The sequence below is a fragment of the Fusarium coffeatum genome, assembly GCF_003316985.1.
Source record: "Fusarium coffeatum strain FIESC_28 chromosome Unknown BRIP53273_contig_47, whole genome shotgun sequence".
NCBI classification, from domain to species: Eukaryota; Fungi; Ascomycota; class Sordariomycetes; order Hypocreales; family Nectriaceae; genus Fusarium; species Fusarium coffeatum.
Genome location: NW_022157844.1, coordinates 6,306 through 30,091, shown reverse-complemented (window position 1 = coordinate 30,091; position 23,786 = coordinate 6,306). Strand labels below are relative to the sequence as shown.

At 48.5% G+C, this 23,786-nt stretch overlaps 10 protein-coding genes across 10 annotated transcripts; 6 read left to right on the top strand and 4 right to left on the bottom strand.

Moving 5' to 3' along the window:
• Positions 1–133: 133 nt before the first annotated feature.
• On the bottom strand, positions 134–1,189 carry FIESC28_02155 (uncharacterized protein; the record flags this gene model as incomplete). Its single annotated transcript, XM_031156305.1, has 1 exon — positions 134–1,189. The coding sequence occupies one exon, from the start codon at positions 1,187–1,189 to the stop codon at positions 134–136; it is 1,056 nt and encodes a 351-aa protein (XP_031019622.1).
• An 814-nt stretch (positions 1,190–2,003) lies between these two features.
• On the top strand, positions 2,004–3,183 carry FIESC28_02154 (uncharacterized protein; the record flags this gene model as incomplete). Its single annotated transcript, XM_031156304.1, has 3 exons — positions 2,004–2,332; positions 2,385–3,033; positions 3,079–3,183. 3 exons carry the CDS (start codon positions 2,004–2,006, stop codon positions 3,181–3,183), a joined length of 1,083 nt encoding a protein of 360 aa, XP_031019621.1.
• Positions 3,184–3,925: 742 nt separating this feature from the next.
• Positions 3,926–4,442, top strand: FIESC28_02153 (uncharacterized protein; the record flags this gene model as incomplete). The annotated part of the gene is made up of 3 exons (XM_031156303.1): positions 3,926–4,054; positions 4,111–4,259; positions 4,313–4,442. 3 exons carry the CDS (start codon positions 3,926–3,928, stop codon positions 4,440–4,442), a joined length of 408 nt encoding a protein of 135 aa, XP_031019620.1.
• Positions 4,443–4,837: 395 nt separating this feature from the next.
• Positions 4,838–6,591, bottom strand: FIESC28_02152 (uncharacterized protein; the record flags this gene model as incomplete). Its single annotated transcript, XM_031156302.1, has 6 exons — positions 4,838–5,428; positions 5,490–5,748; positions 5,800–5,959; positions 6,013–6,193; positions 6,255–6,340; positions 6,408–6,591. The coding sequence occupies 6 exons, from the start codon at positions 6,589–6,591 to the stop codon at positions 4,838–4,840; spliced, it is 1,461 nt and encodes a 486-aa protein (XP_031019619.1).
• A 1,099-nt stretch (positions 6,592–7,690) lies between these two features.
• On the top strand, positions 7,691–9,336 carry FIESC28_02151 (uncharacterized protein; the record flags this gene model as incomplete). The annotated part of the gene is made up of 2 exons (XM_031156301.1): positions 7,691–7,893; positions 7,953–9,336. The coding sequence occupies 2 exons, from the start codon at positions 7,691–7,693 to the stop codon at positions 9,334–9,336; spliced, it is 1,587 nt and encodes a 528-aa protein (XP_031019618.1).
• A 356-nt stretch (positions 9,337–9,692) lies between these two features.
• On the bottom strand, positions 9,693–11,749 carry FIESC28_02150 (uncharacterized protein; the record flags this gene model as incomplete). Its single annotated transcript, XM_031156300.1, has 8 exons — positions 9,693–9,836; positions 9,895–10,067; positions 10,119–10,738; positions 10,799–10,833; positions 10,891–10,987; positions 11,049–11,157; positions 11,208–11,400; positions 11,450–11,749. The coding sequence occupies 8 exons, from the start codon at positions 11,747–11,749 to the stop codon at positions 9,693–9,695; spliced, it is 1,671 nt and encodes a 556-aa protein (XP_031019617.1).
• A 345-nt stretch (positions 11,750–12,094) lies between these two features.
• Positions 12,095–14,547, top strand: FIESC28_02149 (uncharacterized protein; the record flags this gene model as incomplete). The annotated part of the gene is made up of 4 exons (XM_031156299.1): positions 12,095–12,354; positions 12,407–13,980; positions 14,033–14,236; positions 14,297–14,547. 4 exons carry the CDS (start codon positions 12,095–12,097, stop codon positions 14,545–14,547), a joined length of 2,289 nt encoding a protein of 762 aa, XP_031019616.1.
• A 24-nt stretch (positions 14,548–14,571) lies between these two features.
• On the bottom strand, positions 14,572–17,076 carry FIESC28_02148 (uncharacterized protein; the record flags this gene model as incomplete). Its single annotated transcript, XM_031156298.1, has 1 exon — positions 14,572–17,076. The coding sequence occupies one exon, from the start codon at positions 17,074–17,076 to the stop codon at positions 14,572–14,574; it is 2,505 nt and encodes an 834-aa protein (XP_031019615.1).
• Positions 17,077–17,668: 592 nt separating this feature from the next.
• FIESC28_02147 (uncharacterized protein) lies at positions 17,669–19,360 on the top strand (the record flags this gene model as incomplete). Its single annotated transcript, XM_031156297.1, has 3 exons — positions 17,669–17,924; positions 17,978–18,157; positions 18,219–19,360. 3 exons carry the CDS (start codon positions 17,669–17,671, stop codon positions 19,358–19,360), a joined length of 1,578 nt encoding a protein of 525 aa, XP_031019614.1.
• Positions 19,361–20,716: 1,356 nt separating this feature from the next.
• Positions 20,717–23,502, top strand: FIESC28_02146 (uncharacterized protein; the record flags this gene model as incomplete). The annotated part of the gene is made up of 6 exons (XM_031156296.1): positions 20,717–20,894; positions 20,960–21,083; positions 21,145–21,370; positions 21,424–21,528; positions 21,577–22,924; positions 23,042–23,502. 6 exons carry the CDS (start codon positions 20,717–20,719, stop codon positions 23,500–23,502), a joined length of 2,442 nt encoding a protein of 813 aa, XP_031019613.1.
• Positions 23,503–23,786: the final 284 nt, after the last annotated feature.

The window sequence follows — 23,786 nt, the reverse complement described above, 5'->3', positions numbered from 1 at the left end:
CTTACCTGGTATTTACTTTATGGAGCTAGCTTAACAAGTTTAATATTACTTATGATATAATACTGCTATTTTGCCGACATGTGACTTAATTCTTAGAAGAGAGATTAAACTTCTATGACAGAAACCCTGCCAATTAAAACCCTTTAACTCTTGTTCCTAGGCCCTCTTCCTTAGCTGCATCCAGTAACGACTTTCCAACAATCAGATCCATCAGTCCAAATCCTACACTCTTGTAGACAATGTTACAGTGCTTCTCTACATCGATATTTGCCCCTGGCTGGAACACCTCGCCAATTTCAGTCAGATCTCCCTCTTCCAGCTTGGCTTTGACGATCTCTCCAGCCTCAGCTAGGCATCCCTCTTTAGTATCGACATAGACCTTTCCACCACCAGAAAGTAGTGTTTCGCTTTCAACTTCCTGCATGTCAGGCTTGTGTGAGCCCACGAGCGAAATAAACCTTTGCTTAGATTCTTGATCACACTCTTCTGCTTGCAAATATCGATGCGGGAATAGCGGTTCGGTCGATGGCGTGCAGCAGAATAGGGCATCTGATGTGGAGACAAGCTGCTGTAGCTTATTGGGGTACAGCTCAGGGTCATTGTGTGATAAAGAGTCCACTGATACATTCGAGGATAACTGCTGCAGCCCATATGTAGCAGATCGCGTGAAGCGCCGTAGACGGGAAGGATTCCGGCCAACGAATGTCACACGTTTAACCTCGTCTGGGTATAGCAGTACTGCCAGGCGACCATGCCATGCAGCAACTGGCCCAGCACCAAAGATCGTGATATTCTCCTTTGGCAATGGAGAACGTACAAACATAGTCATCGTCGCCAGAGCTGTGCGAAACGCTGTGAGAGGCCCAGCGCTGATCAATCCCAAAGGGCGTCCGTCTGCCTTGGATACCACCACAAGACCCCGAGCGGGGTCACCATTTCCCGGAACGGTCAATAGCTTGATAGTGGAGAGAATGCCATCTGTTGAAGGCATAAATAGGTTGCGGTCGCCGCTTTGATTAGTAAAATGCGTTCGCATAGGCTGATGAATCGTCCGCTGTGGAAGGGGAAGTCGATGCTCGCCAGTAAAGGTTCGTAAGCCGCTAGACAGTTCGTCGATCATATGGCGGCATTTTGTTGCTGTTAAACGATTGAGCAACTGTCGCATTTGAGGCTCGGAAATTACAAGCATTTTCTCTTGTTTTGCTGAGGCGCGTAGTTGCCCTTACTATGGTAAGAAGAAAGTGACTGTTCCTATTTTCTATGCTGAGACGCTTTCGCTGGGTGAGGATGTACATACGAAAGAGGAAGGTTTCCCCGCATGTTGACTCGACGTCATCATGGCTCGACCCTATAGCATTAATTATACTACCAATCTAGAATAAACCATAAGAGAAGGGAAGTAAGGGGAAAAAAAGAAGCAAAGCAAGAAACAATGTGGATGGCATGACCCTTCATCGCCTGACCTGACCTGCATAAAAAAAGTCAGGTAGTGGCGCGAATGTCTCTCGCCCGCTCGACTAGGAGATTAAAGTAACCATCCAGCGCAGCACAAACGGGTTTATTCATCCTATCATATCATTTCAGTAGATCGACACAACATGCCACTTAGGGCCCTTGCTATTTATTGGAGGACTTAAAAACTCAATGCGACACAGGTGCACACCATCTCCCCTCATTGGTGACCAAACAAGGCATTGGAATTAAGGCTTTTTGAAACGCGATATATCACAAGGCGCGAGGTTGCACCCCATTCGTCGTTTATAGGTAATATGACCTTTGCTAAGGCGACATCGTACCAGCATATCACCTCGGGTATGGATATATAAACACAATGTTTCTGGCACGCATCACTGATAAGCCTTGACTTTGTAAACTGAGAAGACTGACCACGAGCTGTCGCTATCATGTATTGTCTGTTACAGGCTACCAACATAACCCTCATTGCAATAGCGTTGCTTTCAAGCATCGCGTTTGCTCAAACTGAGTCTTCATATTTGACCCGAATGGCAAACACGATCATTGCCAAAGGTATCGCCCCAGACCGTGGATACCAGGATGCAGTTCTCTACCTGGGTTTCGAGAAGGCTTATGAGCTTTCTGGAGACGAGAAGTATCTGGACTGGTACATTGGACAAATTGCTGGTCCTGTTGTTCTGGAGAACGGCACCATCAAAGGTCTGAACACATCCAAGTACATCCTTGATGAGTACAGGATGGGACACAACTATCTCTACCTGTACAACCAGACGGGGCAAACAAAGTATAGGACTGCGGCAAATACTATCAGACGCATGCTTGACAAGTATCCCCGCTCGCCGCAGGGTGGCTTTTGGTAGGTTATCGGCTATCCAATACTGTCGTTTTCTTGTTGACAGATATTCCAGGCATCAACAGTTCTTCCGCAACCAGATGTGGCTAGATGGTATCTACATGGCAGACACATTCTACGCCAAGTGGACCCATCTCTATGACCGTGACAATGACACGGCCTGGGACGACATCTTGCTCCAGTACGAGCTTATCCACGAGAACACGGTCAACGAAACGACAGGTCTCCATGTCCACGGCTGGGTCGACGGTACAGCTGCATGGGCTGATCCAGAAACTGGTCGCGCACCCAACGTCTGGGGCCGTGCTCTCGGCTGGTATTTCATGTCCCTCGTTGAAGTCTTACAATTCTTTCCCACAAGCCATGCCGGTTATGATCAATTACATGGATATCTTGAGTCAGTCGCGCTTGGACTCAAAGAGTCTCGTGATTCAGCGTCTGGTAGCTGGTGGCAGGTTATGAATGAACCATATCCCCAACGTGAGGGAAACTTTATTGAGAGCAGTGGCTCATCTATGTTCATTTGGGGTCTGCTGAAGAGCATTGACCTGGGGTTCCTCGACCGGGACGAATATCTTGCTATGGCAAGAGATGCGTTCTCTAGTATTATCGATAACTTTTTCGAAGAACGTGATGGAGGGTCTGTTGTTCTCAATGGCACGGTCGCTGAATGCGGATTACTCAGTTCCAACGTAACATTCGAGGTGAGTACCATGACGATGAGAAGACAATGAACTAACTCCTTCTAGTATTACGTAGCACAGCCAACCCTAGAGAACGGACAGAACGGTGTCGGACCTTTCATGCTGGCTGCTTATGAATGGGAGTCGTGGGCCAGAGATGTGGAGGATTAGCCGGAGGTGCAGGCTAAACTTTGCAGGAACAGTGTTGACTGTAGAGAAGAGTCGGTCTTTTTTTGTGACAACATAGCCGTCTCTTATTCGTTGTTGTTCGATCCGCAATCCCTTCAATGTGCCGCATTTTACCACCTTACCAAGACGGAAAGATCCGCACCGCCAAGGCTTTGACCACGGTCCCATGTATGTCTGAGCCCCGGGTCACTCGGCGGTGTAAACAAAAAAGTCCGAGAGGAAAAGTCCGAGAACACGAGATTTACAGGGTTTTTGCTACTGCGTTTTTCTTTCTGTAGCCATCATCGGAAAAAATAAACAGTGAAGAAGGTATAGTATGAAATAACAAAAACACTTTATGATAGTTAAGAGCGACATTCAGTTTATTTTATTATTGTCGGTTGATGCTCCAGATGGCAATTCATCCGTCGCCCCATGTTATACTGGGTCGGCCGCCGGATCGAAGGTTTAGCCCCCAGTGTGACTCTCCCCTGTTACGTCTGAGCCTCTCGCAAAATAAATCTAGCCTGAACTAATGCATGGGTTCCAGTCGTATATAGCCCACTCTAACGTAAGCAGAAGTCGAATAGGATATGTAGAGTGAACGCAGGCTATATGCAAATGAATCCTTCAAGCATGGATGTCCTGAGTATTAAAACATAAAAGGGCGCTCATCCAACGAAAAAGTCTTCTCTTGTTCCTGTCTACCTTCATCCCAAGTCAACCAGTCCATCTCACCGCCACCATGGTCAACTTCGTCGCTTCAGTCACTCTTCTTCTCTCCGCTGCTTCCGCAGTCGTTGCTGTCCCTAGCGCCCTTGAGAAGCGCAAGGTGACCTGCAGAGATGATCGTCCAGCAAGTGAACTGGCCAACGTCCGTCCCATCCTTTCACTATTACGGCGTTCTTAACACTGACTTAACGTGAATAGGTTAACGAAGCCGTCGCATGCATCAACTACCTGGCCAGCCTAGGCAGCCAACCTTGCGTTGCTACAGTCTCCGGCCAATCATTCTGCAGACGGGGTAACACGCAGATCACCGGCCTTGCTCGCAATGGTAACACTGCAACCTCTACTTGGTAAGTCTACCTCTTTTACGTTGTTATAAACCTGGTATTAACTTCCTCTTTAGTCAGGAGGTGGCCCGTGGTGCTGGGTTCATTATGGACAAGTGCTCTCGTGGTGACGGAAAGGTCCGTGGTGCTAATGAGGCTTGGGCAAATGGAAATCTCCTCGTCGATATCCGCAGAGTCGTTCAATAATTTTCCTGAGTTCAGCTACTAAGAAAGCATCATTATTAGGGAATACAATACTGTATCCAATGATATCAAAGTTTATTTTTTATTATGAAATAACGACTAGCTACCGACCGACTTCCCCCTTCCAACTTGAGCAACGAAGGAATGACATTACTTCTTCCTCCTCGGTCCTTTATGACTGTATGATGTCTTGACGTTAGTGGAAGGCAGACCAAAAGCCGGATGGAAACAAGTGAAAAGCGCATTTTATGCCCAGCCAAACCCTTGTATTATTAGTGCAAGATCATAATAAAAGAAAAAAGAGTTGTTCGATGAGCATTGGAGTCCTGATTGAAAAGTGTATTTCAAGATGGAGATCCTATTATCAGGTATTCCATGATATACTTCTAAGATCTATCTTAAGTAGTATATCGCCAGTGAGGGTGATCATCACCCAGATTCATCGCATCAGACTCTTGAAGTCTATGATTCCGCTCACCCCGGTCTCTCTTCTTGTTCTCTCGGATAGCAAGGAAATAAAAGATAGTGCAGCTGATACCGCATAGCCAAACCATGCCGAGACTAACACCCAAGCCCGTCCAGTATTCAGGAGCTTCCTCAGCCAAAAAGACATTTGAAGCTAGGATACCTCCAACGTTACCAATTCCGATCTGGATAGCGGACGAGATTGAACGCTTGTAATGGCCACTCATGGTGTTTGACAACCAGCCAAGAAGCACAGGCTGTGTAATATATCCGCCAGTCACCAGCATGAAAAGGGAGAAGTATCGTGCTGCGGTCGGGACGTTCTGCTGCAAGAGAAGGAGGACGTAGCCAACGGTCGTGACCAGAGCACCCACTATGGTGAAGGTATAGCGGTGACGAAGGCGATCCGCGAGGTATGCCGCGGACAAGCAGCCGATAGTTGCGACGACGTATACCGGGATCGTCAGAACCTGGGCACGCTCTGCGGCATAACCCATCTCCCGAAGGATGGTGGGGATAAAGAACTGCAAATGAAGAATCAGCATCATGTTTCTGCCATCCCATGACATTGGTACCAAAACTTACCGAACCAGCGTAGCCGTTGTTCAAGATGCCAAAGTATGCAAGCGTACCAAGGTAGATCTTCCAATCAGACATGATTCTTCTCCAAGCTGCCTTGTTCAGGTGATCCATCTTGGCATCGCCGGAATCAACAGCCAATCGCTCCACGAGTCTGGCTCTCTCTTCCTCAGTGAGAAAGCTGGCCGTTTCGGGCCAGTCAGGAATCCACCATTTTGCAGCAACACCGACGACAACAGTGAGGAGGCCTTCGAGGATAAAGATCCTATTCCCAATGTTGGCAAGGATTATCGTACTTGTACAAAGGGGGACGTACCAACGCCAGGCTTCAAGCCCTCCGACATCATGCATTTTAGCAATAGCAAATGCGAGGAGACCAGAGAAGGCGCCTGCCAGGATACTAGCGCTGAAGAAGAGTGACATGCGCCACTGAACCTCGTAGCGCTTGTAGTACATGCCGATCAAGTAAATACAACCTGTGGTTGATGTCAGCTGAGTCTTTCTCGTGTGTCAAACTAGGAAATTGTACCTGGAACGATGCCGGCCTCAAAGAATCCCAGCAGAACTCGGCAGGCAATGAGTCCCTCCACGTTCTTGACAAGCCCCATGCCAACCGTAGAGATGCCCCATAGAACAGTGATAGAAGCAAGCCAAAGAGATGGAGATATTTTCTTGATGATTATATTCGATGGGACCTCGAAGAGGATGTACTACATCATGAGCACTGTCAGTCAAGCCTCGTATAGGCCGGCGTTATTGTAGTCAACGTACCGGGATAAAAAAGACAAACAAAGCCATGTTGTAATCGTTTCCAGTCATGTGGAGAGTCTCTGTCATTCCCTGGATCTTTGCATTGCCTAACAATGGCAATGTCTTCATTAGCTCGGTTGTTCTCAAAACGCTGATTGAGATAGTTCCACATACCAATATTGGTCCTGTCCATGAAGGAGAGAAAGTAGATAACCATTAGCGGGGGGAGCAAATGGAGGTCGCATTTCCGCAGCAGCTTCCTGGTAGCTTCAGAATCCTCGGCAGGTAAGTCTATGGCAGACTCAGCGCCCTTGAGGGACCTGTGCTCCATTGTAGTCTTCTCGGTAGGATCAGACATGTTTGGAAAGAGAATGGGATCCAAGTAAATGTGTTGTTGTGTCCTTGGCTATAGAGTGTTCTTGTAGACAGGGTAGTGGAAGCCGGCGTCTTATATAGGTGATCGGTGTCTTAGCGGCCAGGTTCTCGACCTTGAACTCTCTCCCTCAGTCGAGGCGCCACCAGTAAACTCTCCATGACCTGATAACTATCGAAGCTACCAGAGGAGCAGGTTAGCCCCAGATTAAACATTGCGGGGTATGGGGGCGGGGATAAACACTTCCTGGGAAGTAGATGGGCGCTCACCACTGAGACCATTGGCCATCGTCATCAGGTGGACAGGGTCAGGCGTAAGTATTGAATTAGGTTAGCATTATGTTTACAACTCGTAAACATCGATATCTCATTCTGTTAAGCGTGCCTTTATAAGCATCCTTGAATACACTACGTTAAGCTGTAGATTAATAGAAGGAGATGTGTTTAGTTAAATTCTATATAGTTAATACAATAAATATATAAATGTTTTTAATAACTATTGTTAAATTAATATTTAATTAAAAAGTATTTATTAAATTTTCAAAATTTATAAAAGATTCGATCTAGACATACTCCTTAATACTGAAACAAGCAATTGTCGTATTTTATTCATTGCCGAACTGCGTTGTCCATTTGCCGACTTACTGCCGGCTTAGCTTCCGAGCACACGGGTAATAACCGTCGCAGGTATCTCCTCTTCGGGTCATTCCCGGGACAATCCACATGGAGGAAATAGCGCGAATACAGCGACGATTTGTATCAATTGACACTTACCATAAATCACAGCGAAATCGTACAGTTCAACATCTTGTTTCGACAGACACACGCACACCAATCTTGTTTTCAACGCGGAGCATACCATGTAAACTCACCCAGCATTCCAAACCCTAGATTAACGTTAGCCACTAACATCGAGTGCCAGGTACACAACATCGTTCGCCTTTTTCGAGGCCCTGGTTGAGGCCGGGGTCAAGAATTGCTTCGTTAACTTGGGTTCGGACCACCCCAGTATTCTGGAGGCTATGGTTAAGGGCCAAAGGGAAATGCCTGATACGTTCCCGAAAATCATCACGTGCCCCAACGAGATGGTGGCTCTATCTATGGCCGACGGTTATGCGAGAGTGAGCGGCGAAGCCCAGTGTGTCATCGTGCATGTCGATGTTGGCACATCGGCTCTAGCGGCCGCGATTCATAATGCGGCTATGGGACGAGCCCCCGTTCTTATCTTTGCCGGTCTCTCCCCCTACACTATAGAGGGAGAGGTTCTTGGCTCACGAACCGAGTTCATGTAAGTCACTTCGTCTTTACTACTCTTGATGGTCATATCTAATATGCATGTCTTGAAAGTCACTGGATCCAAGATGTCCCAGATCAAAAGCAGATTGTTTCCCAGTACTGCAGGTATACTGGAGAGATCAAAACTGGCAAGAATGTCAAGCAAATGGTTCGACGTGCCATCCAGCTTGCCACAAGCCACCCTCAAGGGCCGGCCTATCTTATGGGAGCCCGCGAGGTAATGGAGGAGACCATCGAACCGTATTCTGTGAACTCAGCTTATTGGCGACCCGTTGCTCCATCTGCTCTCCCAGACTACGCTGTTCGCGAGATCGCAGATGCACTGGCAAATGCCTCAGACCCACTTGTTATTGTTGGCTTCACTGGCCGCAACCATGCAGCGGTAAAGCCCCTTGTGTCCCTAGCCGATACCATCAAGGGTCTTCGTGTACTTGATACAGGCTGCTCAGACATGTGCTTCCCTGCAGACCACCCTGGATGGCTTGGCATGAAGTATGGAGTCGATGGCGCGATCGAGAATGCGGACGTATTCCTAATTCTCGATTGTGATGTTCCATGGATCAACAAGCTATGTAAACCCAAGAGCTCAGCGAGGATTTTCCACCTCGACGTCGACCCCCTCAAGGAGTCTATGTTGGTCTTTTACATCGATGCTGAACAGAGGTATCGTGTCGACGCTGAGATCGCGCTCAAGCAGATCACTGAGTACCTTCAAAACAACCTCACGGAGAAGCTGTCAAGCGCAGCTTGTGATTCACGGGCTCAAGCCTTGGTCAAGTCATACCAGGAGCGTATTAACACCCTGGATCAACGAGCCAAGCTCCCCAACTCGGGAAAGCTCACCACAGACTACGTCTGCGCTACGCTACGTGAGACACTGCCACAGGACACGATTTGGGCGGTGGAGGCAATCACAAATGCAATTTCCGTCTCGGATCAGGTCCGGGCAACACTACCAGGGCAGTGGGTTCACTGTGGAGGTGGTGGTCTCGGCTGGAGCGGTGGTGGTGCATTAGGCGTCAAGCTTGCTGCGGATGCAGCTGATGCCTTAGTCTCCGGCAAGCAAAAGCGGTATGTAGTACAGGTTGTAGGTGATGGGTCCTACATGTTCAGTGTTCCCTCTAGCGTATACTGGATTTCTGCACGCTACGGGATCCCCATTCTGACTATTGTCCTTAACAACCTTGGCTGGAATGCTCCACGGAGGTCCATGCTGCTGGTGCATCCTGACGGCCCTGCATCACGGGCTACCAAGGAAGAGCTTAATATTTCCTTTGCGCCGAGTCCGGATTATGCTGGGATTGCGAAGGCTGCGAGCAATGGAGAGACCTTTGGGGCCAGGGTGGCTGATTCGTCGGAGTTCTTGGCGGCGTTGGCTAAGGCTAAGGAGAGCCTTGATCGTGGTGTCTCGGCAGTATTGGATGTTGCCATCTAGGCTTCTAAATAGACTGAGAATAAACAGATTTAGTACAACTGCACTGCACATAACGGCTATTCACAACAAGTAAACTATTATCACTTTCCATTATGAAGTTCCATCGGAGTTGCCCACAGCGTCACAATGCGACTGGACCCCTGACAATATAATAATTCCTGCTTATGTCCTGCACCAGGCATTGAAAGAGAAGAATTACTCCCATGAAGTTCCGTATTCGCATTCACCCTGTGCATTGATCGCGGAGCCTGTATCTAACTGCTGTTTTTACATGCTGTATTGTACTTTTTGGCCGATGATTCTGAATGTAGAATATGTACGATTTAAATTACTTTCTTGTTGTTTTTATGCTTCATTTATTTCCTGTCAAAGATTTTGCCCGGGTTCATGAGCCAAAACGGGTCCAAGCTGGATTTTATAGCCCTCATCACCTCAATTGGCGCTTGACCGACCTCCTCTCTAAGGAACTCCTTCTTTCCAAGACCAATACCGTGCTCACCCTGACATTGTTAGTATTTTTACGCCGAATAACTTCCGTATAAGTGAGAAAACGCTTACTGTGCAAGTGCCCTCCATCTCAAGCGCCCTCAAGACCATCCTATCCACGCTCTGCTCAACTTGGTCGTGCTGGTGTTTCTGGAAGAGAATTGTTTCGTGAAAATTACCATCGCCAATGTGTCCTAATATGCTTCCGAATAGACCAAGCCCCAAAAGATCTTTCTTGGACACATCTGTGAAACGGATTAGCTTCCACCGTCTTGTAATAACGCTAGGTCACATACCTATGAGCTCTGCGACTCGAGATAGAGGCACAGCCACATCAGTGGACCACACGTGTCCATCCGTTTCTCTCAACGCCATCATACTCCAGAGTGCTTCTTTGCGTGCTAACCACAGGGCCTTTTGCTTGTGCGGGTCGCTTTCAAACTGAAAGTCCTGCACGTTGTGATTTTTGGATATATCCTGCACTCTAGCGATGCTGTCCTTGACTGCTAACTCGCTGCCACTGAATTTGAAGAATAAAGTTGGGACTTCGGCCCATTCTCTGGAAGTGGCACCCATCCTGTTGATGACGTTCATAAGGACCTCGTCGAGAATCTCGACCGCGTTGATGGGGACACCACGGCGGATGACTTCAATTGCCATACTGGCCGCTGCACCGACAGTGGGGAATGTCAATACCGCAATTCCAGATCGCTCTGGGATTGGGGCAAGTTTGAGCGTAGCTTCAGTGACGAACCCCAAGGTGCCCTCGGATCCCACGAATAAAGAATTGAGGTTATAGCCAGCTGACGACTTGCGCGGCCTTCGACGAGTCTTCATAATAGTACCATCGCTCAGGACGACTGTCAGGTTTACCACCCAGTCTTTCATAGTCCCGTATTTTACTGCGTTTGTGCCACTAGATCATGTCAGCAGATTGGTCTCGGGTAGGGTGAAAGTGCAATGCGAGGTTTCATACCTGCAATTGGTACCAATCATGCCGCCAATTTGTGCCTAAGCAATGAAATTAGCTGCGCTGCTTAAATTGTGAAATTCCTGGTATTGTCTTACCGAAGGGCCAGGGTCAATTGGAAAGAAGAGACCAGTGTCCTGTATCTTCGCATTGAGATCCATCCAGGGTACAGACGGCTGCACGACAACGTTCAAACTGGAGCCTAAATTAATATACATTCATACCCTATGATCAGTTGATCGTAGAATGCACTTACTCGTCGGCATGTACCTCCAAAATTTGGTTCATGTTCACAAAGTCAACACTGACGCCACCGTATGGGGCTGAGAAATGGCCCTCAACGCTTGAGCCACCTGAATAAGGAACTGTATCATCCTGTCAGCAAAATTAGCTCCCTCAATAATGGTATACATACTCATGGGAACACGTCTTTTGTGGCATATCTTGGCGATTACTGCTACTTCTTCTGTTGATGAAGGAAAAGTGACTGCAACGGGCAGCCTATCGATATTAATCGTGGACCACTCCGAGTAGCCGTGAGCATGAAGTATCTCATCTTCGATGCTCACGGCGTCTTCCCCAAGAGCTTGTCTGATTTCCTCCACTGCCTGAAGATGTTAATGAAAAGACCAAATGGATTAACCAAGTTATGCTTACTAATTCCATCTGTCGTCGGTTTGCGTACTTGCATTCATCTTCCACTACTGTACTCCCATAGCCCAAAGAAACCAACAATAGAGCGCCGCCGAAAGTAGTCACCGTCGCCGACAGCGCCGAAGCGAGCAAGACAGGTCTTCTGGGCGATTCCCTGTGGTGACTTTGGCTTTTTGACTCGCTCTGTTGTGTCCTCTTACTGCTGTGGATCTTATTCACAGGGGTGATTGGAAGCCGTGAGACAGCTAACGGCATCGGCCTCTGAGCATGCCGTAAAAGAGGGCGAAATGGGGATTTCAGCATTATGAAAGCTAATAGAAAAAACTGGTATCGTGCTGCAAAATGAGGGTTAAACAATATGTCAGCTAGAAAACGCCGGCTCTTAGCATTAATTATTTGGCATTGAAAGCTGTAGCATAAATTAATTCATCAATCACGGGACTGGACTCGGTTAACTTCAAAGAAGACGGAAGTCCTCGTAGACTGGGTCCCTCGCTTCGGGTAGTTTCCGAGTCATCTAGCGCCGAAAGCCGGCAAACCTAATTGCTGAGACGGGTACAACCCGTGAAAAGGGTCTTTTCCCCCCAACACTCACACACCTGCCGATAAAGGTTTTTTATTCTCAATCCAGGTACTCATTGCTACAGTATGCCGTCCGGTGCGACGGATCAGTCTACGGACCCGGGTCCATCGATGCAAGACGCCGATGACACGATATCCGTATCCACCTCGACGCGTCCCACAAAGCGCAAAAGAGTTGCATTGGCCTGCGACAATTGTCGGGAACGGAAGATCAAGTGCGATGGCTCTAAGCCTATCTGTAGCCCGTGCAGCAAGCGTGGAGAACCTCCTGCTCAATGTATCTACACTGTTATTGCTGGCGCAGCGAAGCAATTAAGTGAACAGGAGTATGTCCATTGAGAATAAACCTCGGATTGAGCAGAACTAATTCCTGACAAGGTACATTTCGTCGTTGCAAAAGCAAGTAACGGAAATGCAGCAGGTCATAGATCAGCTTCGACAAGAGGCGGCAACGACTGCTGCTTCCCGCATAAATGCGAATACACATACCAGGGCATCTGCAAGTCCCTCGACTGGTACTTACGTTGCTTCGGGTATTACCCATGGTGGTGCCAGTAGGGCAGGGGTCTCAATCCCAGGGCCGGAAACAGGTGGACCCAGTCCTGTTAGCGTCATGGGAGCCCCGGCTCTGTCCCAAGATTTTCAAGAGGATAACCTTTTCGGTCCATCCTCTGTTCATTCGTTGCTTCGTGAGGTATCTCAGCCCGAATCTCGAAGATCGGTTCCACATCGAGACAAAAACCAAACACTTGGTGCAGCATCTCTACATTTGGCCGACTATGCCTTGCCGCCACGGCAGGTCGCGGATAAGATTCTCGATATTTATTTTAACGAGGTGCATATATTCTACCCTTGGACACACTCTACAAGCTTTAGAGAGCGTTACGAATCGTTATGGTCACCAAGCGGTTACCCAGGACCCCAGAGTAGCCAAAGCGGCGACATAGGCTTAGGAGGCGGGCATTGCTCTGAATCCTCTTTCTTCAGCGCGCTGAACGCCATGTTTTCTCTCGGTTGTGAATTCTCCGACTTACCCCACAAAGAGTCGGCATCAGAAATGTTCAGTTCGCGTATGAGAAGTCTACTGCAGATAGATGTGCTGGACAAAGGTGATCTGTCTCATGTCCAGGCGTTGCTTCTTGCCGCCCAGTTTGCGATATCCAGCGAGCACCCTATACGGTGTTACAACATTGTTGGGTTGGCTTGTCGGATCGCGGTGGGATTAGGTCTGCACACCGAGAAGAATGCCCATCGGCGATCAAATTTGGAGAATGAAATTCGTCGTAGAGTCTGGTATGGATGTTTGCAGATGGAAATGACAGTCTGTATGACATTGGGTAGACGACCTGTCCTGGAGATGACAGACGATGTCCTCATTCCGTCCGCCGTGGACGATGAATTCATACGCAGCGAGGTTCCGTCGTGCAGTCAACCCGAAGGTATCCCGTCACAAAATATGTTTATGGTAGAGAACATAAGGCTGGCCAAAGTCCTCGGCAAGATCTTATCTTCTATCTACTGGCAGAGCTCTTCATCTGATTTCAGTACTCTTGTACGCTTGGAGTCTATGCTTGAAGACTTCAGGACATCTCTGGTTGATGTTCTCAGATGGTGGGATCGTGACTCGGAGCCGCAACGTATACTCACTGATCGAGATCATATTCTGAAGAGACAGCGAAATGTCCTTCACGCCAGGTTCCTCCATCTCAGGATTCTACTGTACAGACCTAGCTTCAGTGCCTATTGCGCATCAGCAAGGATCGCATATCAGAGCCGGGGATCAGTTGAGGAACCTGGTTCTACATGTGACAGTCCCGAAGTTAACACGTTACAAATAGCTTTCCAGTCTCAGTGCGCTACGACATGCGCGAAAGTTAGTTACGAGTTGTCAGTTTCCTTGTTGTCTGCAAGACAGGATGACGCCACTGGTGCATGGTGGTTTAGTTTATTTTGTATGATCCCCAATCTCTTGGCATACTCCCACTGGGTAAGCTAACGTTGCAGATCTCATGACATGTGGCGGTATAATCATCCTTGCAGAACGTGCGCAAGCTGCAGGAAGCAAGCACTTCAACCAGGCCCAGCTGGATGCCACGTGGGAAAACACGACTATGCTGCTACGGCTTATTGGCAGAGAAAACCAGCGGGCAGAAGGGTTTCTGGGTCAATTACTTCAGTTGAAGGAGCAGGCCCGTTCCGCACATTTCTGTAAGCTCCATTCCCATGAGCTTATGAAGTCATTAGATTGTGCTGACACTTTATTTACAGCAACAAGAAATTCGAGAGAAGCGTCGAGGATGGTTTCCCGTAGGCCGTCCGTCAGTCTTGAAGCTACACACGACACGGACGTGGGCAGCAACTTTGCTCCTCCTGTAGAAGACCAAGCGGTACAGGGAGAGCTTATGACGTTATTATTTCAAGAAAATTGGGATTGGAGTCTTGATGGTGGACTGCCCAGTTACGGCGGTTTTGAAACTGGTGATGAATTTGCTTTTCCACTATGGAGTTGGTCTGCATAACGCGATAACAAGTAGCTGTAAAGTCTATAACCCTGTCCATGAATGTCGTTTGACATTGGAAACACGCAAGGTCTGGAGTAGCTCGATAGAGCTAAATCCCAAATGGACAAGAAATTCCCCGTCTGGGATGACCCACATGTCTCTTGCTGCGTCGAAGTAGCTGAATGCGTACTTGTCAAGCTTGAATGTGACTGTTTCTGACTCCCCAGCGGGTACAAGGACCTTTCGGAAAGCCTTAAGCTCCTTCACAGGACGATCATTGCCGTCGCAAGCAGGAAGTGTGACATAGACTTGAACCACTTGCTTACCGCCCAAAATACCCGTGTTCCAAACTTCGGTTGATAGCGACACTTCTGTGCGCTCCGCACTCTCGAAGCAGGCCGTGAACTTGGGATCGCCTTGTAGAGCGAAGGTCGTGTAAGATAAACCTTGTCCGAAATGGAACTCAGGCGTTGGCGATGATTCGTCGTCATAAAAACGATAACCGACCTTGAGACGCTCCTCGTAATTGAGAACAAGATTGTCATCGCAAGGGAAGTTGGGATAAGCTGGATTGTCTTCGTTCTTCCGCGGCCAAGACATCGGCAGACGTCCTGAAGGGTTGACATCGCCAAGCAGGACCCGAGCTATGGCGTGGCCACATTCCTGACCGGCAAACCATGCTTGCAGGAAGCCGGGAACTTGGTTGATAAAAGGTGATATAGTGACAGGAGACCCAGACAAGTTGACAACCACGGTCTTGGGGTTGCGACCGACAACAGCAGAAATGAGGTCATACTGGTCAGAGGTGAGATCCATTGTGTCACGGTCGTAGCCCTCTGACTCCATCTCATTTGTCGTGCCTACGAAGACCACGGCGACATCAGAATCTTCCGCAGCGTCGGCAGCGTCCTGAATTGCCCCGGAAATATCCACGTGCTCCATGAAACGAAGTGAGGCTCCCTGGAACATCGTGCCGCCGATCTTGGAGAGAACCTCTTCATCTGTAGCCCAGGAACGTAGCTCAACGTTGTATACTTGACCTGCAGTCATAGAAAAGGTAAACCGACGCTCAATCTTCGCCTTGTAGAAGTAAAAGGACTCGGGGAGCAGAACAAGTTCCTGTGGGCGGTGGAAAACATTGCTTCCATTGATCAACACATCAGCTTTGCCAGTGGTGATGACAGAGAACGTGTGATCTCCAGTTGATGAAGGTGTCAGGCTGAAGGACATGCTAGTGCAATATTCTTTGTTGAGATACGAGGGCCAAGCCTCTTTGATCATGTACTCTGGTTGCTTGATCGTCTGCTCGTGTGCGAGATTATCTCCAACAACCGAACCGTTGAACCATCTCAACTGAACATCTGTGATGAAGTCTGGCTCGGCGTGGGGCAAAGCTCCAAAGACAGGAACACCTAGGGCGTGTCGACACTTGACCCCGCGTGATTCAAGTCCGTAGAGTGGTGAGATGATATGTTGTGCTAGAACTTTTGCGCTGCCACCACCACCGATACTGGGATTGGTAGAGAAATGACCAATGACGGCAACAGAGGCGTTTGCAGACAAGGGAAGTACGTTGTTGTCGTTCTTGAGTAGGACCATGCCGTCAGCTGCAATAGCGGTAATGAACTCCTGTCGATCCGGATCCTCGACAGAACGTTCAGGTTTCTCGACAGGATCATCAAAGCGGCCCGTCTTCTTTGCCAGCTCCACAACCCTCCGAACACTCTTATCGAGTACTTCAACAGGAACAGTTCCTGATTCTACCTCTGCGATGAGCTTTTTCCCACGCCACCTTGTCGGGCCTGGCATCTCAAGATCCATTCCTGCAACAAGTGCTTTGGCAGTTGAGTAAGTTCCCATCCAGTCAGATACCACTAGCCCAGAGAATCCCCAGTCCTTGTGGAGGATATCCTCCAATAGCCATTGGCTGTCCGCACAGTACTCTTCGTTCAGGCGGTTATATGAAGTCATGAAGCACCAAGGATCTGAATCGCGAAGGACGAGCTGAAAAGGCAGCATGTAGATCTCACGCAAGGTCTGGCGATCAATGTTGGATGTCATCTTGGTCCTACACTTTTCCGACTCATTGGCGACGAAATGCTTGGGTGTAGCTGCAATACCCTGGCTTTGGCAACCACGAACAAAAGCAGAGGCCAGAATTCCAGTAAGGTAGGGGTCCTCTGAGTAAGTCTCATAGTTGCGTCCCCCGAGAGGCGATCGGATGATGTTCATAGTAGGGGCCAACAGGACATTGGCAGACTTTGTGATGGTCTCTTTTGCAATCTCCTCGCCTAGACGATATGCCTGCTGTTCATCAAATGAAGCACCAACGGCGGTTGAACAAGGGAAGCATGCGGCAGTTATACCGCTCACATAGCTTTCGCCTCGAGCGCCATTGGGCCCGTCGGACATCTTGATGTGAGGTATAAAAACATTGTCTCTCTTGATGGTGGGCGTGCGCCACCAGTCAACGGCTGAGAGTAGGGAGACCTTCTCCTCAATGGTAAGCTGGGAGACAAGATCGTTGGTAGTTTGACTAGACGTCATATTGGGTGATGGAATGAATGACTTGCTGGGTTCACAATTTGACAATCAATGTCAAGATATTCCTCTGAAATCCGCAAAGTAATGAGACTTTTGTTGCGAATATCGAAGATCCAGCTTCAATAGGCCAAGGGGTTTACCGAGTCTCTGAAACTTGGAGTTGTAAAGTTGGGCATAAGTGGGGAAGGGCCGGGAAGCACCCGGTAGAAAAAAGTGTTTCTCGGGAAGTATCCGTTTACCTCAACCTCCTGACTCGCAGCGCTTCCTCAATGCGGGGATTAACTTCAAGCCCCATGGGGTCATGAAATTACTCGATGCAAGTTTTTTTCTTCTTCTAGGGGACCCCGCATCGTAACTTGTCACGAGGTAGTATTGGCGCTTTGCCTTTGCTTCAGCTTGACATTGCTAACCTGCTGGGGTACTCAACAGACGGCAGAGGTCTTGTCCGAAGCAGGCTCACGGGGCCCAGGCCGGTGTCGGCAGTAATTCTTAAATACCTGGCGATCACCCGCATCAAACTCCATCACCAACTGGAATACTGGCACTGCACTAGCACTTCTTTTCATCTTTCCTTCAATCTTCAAAGCCATTCAAGATGGGCAGGGACACCCTGGATGCTAAAGCAGATGTGGCTATGACCGAAGACGCCAGCCACGTCGTCGCCGATGAAACGATTGATCTCGATCAAAGAATCCAGGCACTTGTCGCTGCCGCGCCCCCATTCTACAAGAACAAAAGCCTTTTTCGGCTGTATCTTCTCATCGTTCCGACATGTTTGTGCGCGGCTATTACTCTGGGCTTTGATGCCAGCATGATGTCTGGTCTCCAAGCTGTGCCATCGTGGGATGAATGTAGGTCTTCTCCAGACTGCGACATCATTGGTTAGTGCTAATTTATTCATCAGACTTTGGCCAACCTCGAGGTGCGCTTCTTGGTATCATGTCGGCTATTCTACCTCTCGGATGTGTCGTTGCGACGCCTTTTATCAGTCTTGTCGGTGATCGATACGGACGTCGCATGGGTATTTTTGTTGGTGCTATTATTATGATTATTGGTGCTGTCATCCAAGGCGCCTCTGTTAATTGTGAGTTGCCTCGTGACTTCTCTACTCTCTGTCGATCTCGATCGCTGACCTTTATTACCAGTTGGCATGTTCCTCGCTTCCCGCTTTATTATCGGTTTCGGTCTCGTTTTCGCCAACGCCTACGCTCCTATGCTCATTGGAGAGCTAGCCCATCCCAAGGAACGACAGGTCATCACCTCCCTCTACCAAACCTCCTGGTACATCGGTGCTATTCTTGCCGCCTGGGTTACCTTCGGAACCTTTCGTATTCCCAGTGAATGGTCGTGGAGAATTCCATCTCTGCTCCAAGCTGCACCCGCCCTGTTCCCCATCTCTTTCGTCTTCTGTCTACCTGAGTCCCCACGATGGCTTATCGCCAACGGTCGAAGCGAAGAAGCAAAGGCTATGTTGGTCAAGTGGCATGCTAATGGCGACGAAAACGATGAACTGGTGAAGCTGGAGTTTATCCAGATGCGAAACGTTATCGAGGCTGAAGTAGGCAACGAGACGGGCTGGAAGGATCTAATCAAGACTCCTGGAAACCGCAAGCGAGTCTTCATCCTCGTTTGTCTTGGATGCTTCAGTCAATGGTCCGGCAACGGTCTTGTATCGTACTACTTGGTCCGTGTTCTAGAGACAGTTGGTGTGTCCGATGCTCAGGAACGAAACATTCTCAATGGCTGCCTGATGATCTTCAACTGGCTTACCTCGGTCGCCTCCGCCTTCCTCACCGCCCACATGAAGCGTCGCACACAGTTCCTTCTTTCTGTTGGAGGTATGCTCGGCGTCTTTGCCAGCCAGACTCTCTGCGCTGGTCTGTTCAACGAGGACCATAATGTTGCTGCAGGCAAAGCTGTCATTGCCACGCTCTTCCTGTTCTACTTCTTCTACAACCTGGCTTTCAACGCCCTTCTTTACTCTTATCCAGTTGAGATTCTGCCTTATCCCATCCGGGCCAAGGGATTCTCGCTTCTCATGTTCTTTGGCAAGGCTAGTAACTTCATCAACACCATGGTCAATCCCATTGGCCTCCAGGCTCTGGCTTGGAAGTTCTACTTTGTCTATGTTGCCTGGCTAACTGTCGAGCTTGCAATTGTATGGAAGTTCTTTATTGAGACCAAGGGACCTAGTCTTGAGGCTATTGCGGCTGTTTTCGATAGCGACAACACATCTGCTACGTCTAGTAGCTCTGATACTAAGAAGGAGATACTTGATAAGGAGTAATAACCCTTTATACTATGCATTATCAATATAGTACTGAAAGCTCGTACTTTATCTTAGCTATACTATTTCTTTCTCTATACGATACATAGTCTTATTGCTTCCGACAGTTTATTATAACATTAATTCGAACCTTATGGGGGACAAGATTCTTTTGAAAGATGATTGTAAATAACAGTTTGTGTGATGAAAGGTGTTCCGGGCGTCTTATCACAAGATGTGTCACTAGCAGACCCCGACTAACTCTTGATAAGAACAGTTACAAGTAGCCAAGTAAGAACTACAGGGTAACAGGTCGCTAGGCCCTACCCAAGTAGTCTGACAATATAACATATAAGAGGCGTGGAACCAGACTTCGTTGTTTGAGCCAACATACATTCAGGGCATTCGCAGTATATTGCAGCATTGGACATAGACTGCAACGTTACAAGCTTCGCGGCCACCGTCTGTCATGTCCCTTCCGTTCTCATCTCAACACACCAACTTCTCCATTGGTATTATAGCGTACTTAGAATCCATCACAGCCTGTTATATGGACCAGGAACTGTCAGAAACTGACTATTTTCTTCCACTTTGTGACTGCGTCGAGTCTAAAGGCGGACATACGAACCCGTTGGCACGTCTCAAACTCACTAATACCCTAACTTCCTTTAGATTTTTAAATTTCTACATTCATACAATTTAGCTGTTGTAAAGTACAAAGTTAAAATACACCCAAGGGTTAGTAAATTCCCTCAAATCCTTTAGCAATTTCTAGAGTTTTCTTTTTCACTCTGCTAAGCGACTGCAACTTCAACTCGGTCTCCTGCACGTCTAATAGGTCTTTGCAATATCCTTGGCGCTAGCCTCGGCGAAATGGATACTGAAGGATCCACCCTCGCCTGCTCGAATACAGTAAGCTCGGTTGGATAGCTGACTTATAGGGTGGCATGATGCGGTACCTGGTAGTCTATAGTGTAAAGTCCCAACATGTAAAGTCCCAACATGTAAAGGATCAACAGATGTTACGTTAAATTGATGAAAGAGGTTAGTTACTCTGACAAAAGTAAGCTTACGAAGGAGCTGTAATCTTATAGCCTGTAATAGGAAGGAAAACTGCAGTACTGTTGGACAACCATGTTCTATTATGCTCTATCAGGCAGCTGCTTTTTAACACACCATATCTCGGAATTGACAGCAAAGGCCGCAGCAAAGTTGTGTAGTCTTTGTTCCGCTTACACTTCAATCTGTAAAAGTCCCTGTACATAGGTTGTAAGGGATCAAGTATATAAGTTGTGTCGTCCGTTGTTAGATGGTCCCTTTGATATAGTGACCAGAAGCAACCTGCTAGATTCTCAACAAAAAGTCCCATTCGCAGATATGCCGTCGTTTATGCCTTCGCGCAAAGCGCATGGTGCTCTGGCAAAGGCTTCTCTGTGGCTCCTTGGGACAGCACTTTTCTCGCCTTCTAATGCTCTTACGCTGAGAAAGCGTGCCCCCCCTACCAAACTGCCAGAATGGGCCACGGACAATGATCGTCGTCACCAACCAGCTCTTGGTGAGATACCTTCTTACAATCGCGGTAATAGCTACATGTTTTCCGACCGCTGATATCATCTCGAGACTTTGATGGAAATGGTTGCTACAATGTACCTGCTATCGGCTGCGACAAGAAGCTTGCTGAGGGCTTACCTCGAAGTGATAACTATGGACTCTGCCGTACCGATCTTGATAACTCCAACGTTTAGTAAGCTAGCTCCTCGATTATCTTTCTCTCGACTATTTGATGCTGACTAAATTGGTCATAGCTCACGGCAGCGATGTAATAGCGGCTGGTGTGCCTACATGTATGACTACTACTTTGAAATGGACTACGCCAGCCCCGGTGTTGGGCACACCCACGACTGGGAGCATATTATGGTTTGGGTTCCAACTGATAAAACGAAACAAAAATTCGTATGTGCCTCAGCACATGGCAGTTACGACTGCAGGTTTGCGGACGAGGTGCGATGGCACAATGGCGACCATCCGAAGGTATGATAGTAACTCTGACCCATGGTACTTTATCGCCTAACGTTTATGTATAGATCATTTACCACAAAGACTCGATTTCGACACATGCCTTCCGATTCGCGAATGAAGCCGATGACAAGGTTGAGAATGATAAAGGAACATGGCAGCTTGCTGACTTGGTCAGTTGGAACGGATTTCCTACCCCGGAACATCGCGAGATTCTCTAGAATCATGATTTCGGAAGTGCAAGTTTCGGAATTGGCCATAATTTTGCGTCAAATCTGGGGAAAGTGGTCGACAAAGATTGTAGGGAGCTTGGTGGTGTTACAGAAATCTGTTATGACCCTATTGTCGACATTGAGTTTGACGTAAACGTCGACGAGGGCTCGCCTGGCAAGCTACCCCCCAATACTGGATGCAATCCTCCCTCAGACCCTGAACCCGAACCTGAGCCTGAGCCTGAACCTAAGCGACCAGATCTGCGTGTGCTGCCTTTAGGAGATTCAATCACCAACGGCTTCGGCAGCACCAGCAATGCCGGCTATCGCGGCCCCTTCTACAGCCTCGCCACCGAGAACGCTGATAACGTCGTTGACATGATCGGTTCTGTTCGCTCCGGTGACGCTGGGGACGCCGACCACGAGGGCCACAACGGCGCCAAAATCGCCGAGATCTCAAACTACGCAGAGCCCATCCTCCCACAGCGACCGAATGTTGTTCTGTTGCATGCGGGCACCAATGACATGGGCAGCGATGCAGGCGCAGCAGGAGCTGTCAACCGTCTGATGAGTCTGGTGGACATGATCATCAGCAAATGTCCCGATGCAACCGTTCTCGTGGCCCGTATCACACCATCCACCAACTCAGGCACGCAAGCTCGTATCAACGCCTTCAATGACGACATCGAGGATGCTCTTAAGTCACGCGCGGACGACGGCAAGAAAGTGCTAGTTATGTACATGGATGAAGCTGTTAGCACTACAGATCTTGGGGACGGCCTGCACCCCAATGATCTAGGCTACATTAAGATGGCCGCTGTCTGGTGGGACGGCGTGCAGCAAGCGTTCAAGAAGGACTGGATCAAGGAACCTGTTGCCGGCCAGCCACCCGAGAACGGCAGCGGCGGTGTTGTGTGCGGAAAGGTGCCCACCTGGCTCCCTCAGGGCATAATCGCGTCTGGCGGCGGGCGAGGAAGTGCAGCACTTGATAATCACGCCACTGGTGTCTTTATGGCAGATATCGACGGCGACGGGCGGGACGACTACCTCCACGTCAGTGAGAACGGCGAGGTTTACATGCACTGGAATGTTGGTAACGCTCCCGACTCGGGTCCAAATGCTGGTAAAGTTCAGTGGAAACCTATTGGTGTTATTGCCAGTGGTGGTGGGGCAAAGGGATACCAGGTTCGTTTTGCTGATATTGATGGTGATGGTCGTGCCGAGTTCATCTGGGTCAAGGATTCTGGATCTGCGACTGTTTGGTGGAATAAGGGCTTCTCCTCTGATGGAAAAGTCAAAGTTATCTGGGGTCCAGGCGCTGGAGAAGAGATCGCCACGGGCATTGGAGACGGCCAAGGTAAGTCACTAGTTGACTGCATTCCCTGCTTTATCCTCTCTTTTTGTTTCTTCTTCCTTGAATGCAGTACATGCTTGGTATTGGAAGTTTAAAACTGACATTTCTTTTTCTTTACAGGTGTGCGTTTTGCCGATATGAACGGCGACGGCAAAGCGGACTTCATCCATCTCGCAGACAATGGCGCGGCTACCTTGTACATCAACCAAGGGCGTCGCGCATCACGCGGCTGGGGATGGTGGAACTGGGGCCAGATCGCCAGTGGAGTGGGCACAAGCCGAGAGAACATTCGGTTTGCCGACTTGAATGGTGACGGTCGAGCCGACTACATCGCCGTTGACAATGCGACAGGCGGCCTGAATGCTTGGTATAACCGCGGCCCGAAGAGCCAGAACTGGGCTACTGTCGCCCCCTTGGTGTGGTGGAACCCGGGTTCGGTGGCTTCTGGGGTAAAGCATTTGCCAAATTGGTCAACATCGGATATGGTGACATTTGGGCACTTGAATGGTGATAGTAGGGCAGAGTACTTGTACATTGGAGCTAAAGACTCCAGTGTGTATGCATTCCTTAATGGATGCTAAGAAATAGCATTTTAGATAGTTTTTTTACCTTTCTTATTAGTACTTATTTTAGAAATCAACATCAGGATATATCTGCAAATCTTAAAACTCCATATTAAGAATTACAGTTATACGTTATTTATCTTATCTTATCTTGTTTTAGCTTGAGGTATAGGGTACCCTTATACAATTTACATTTATACCAGTTACAAAACCGGATAAACGCAAAGACTACATTTTATGCTTAGGTGGGCCGGGCAAGGCAAGGTAAAAATGAACGCTTATGTGAACGCTGGATTCACGAT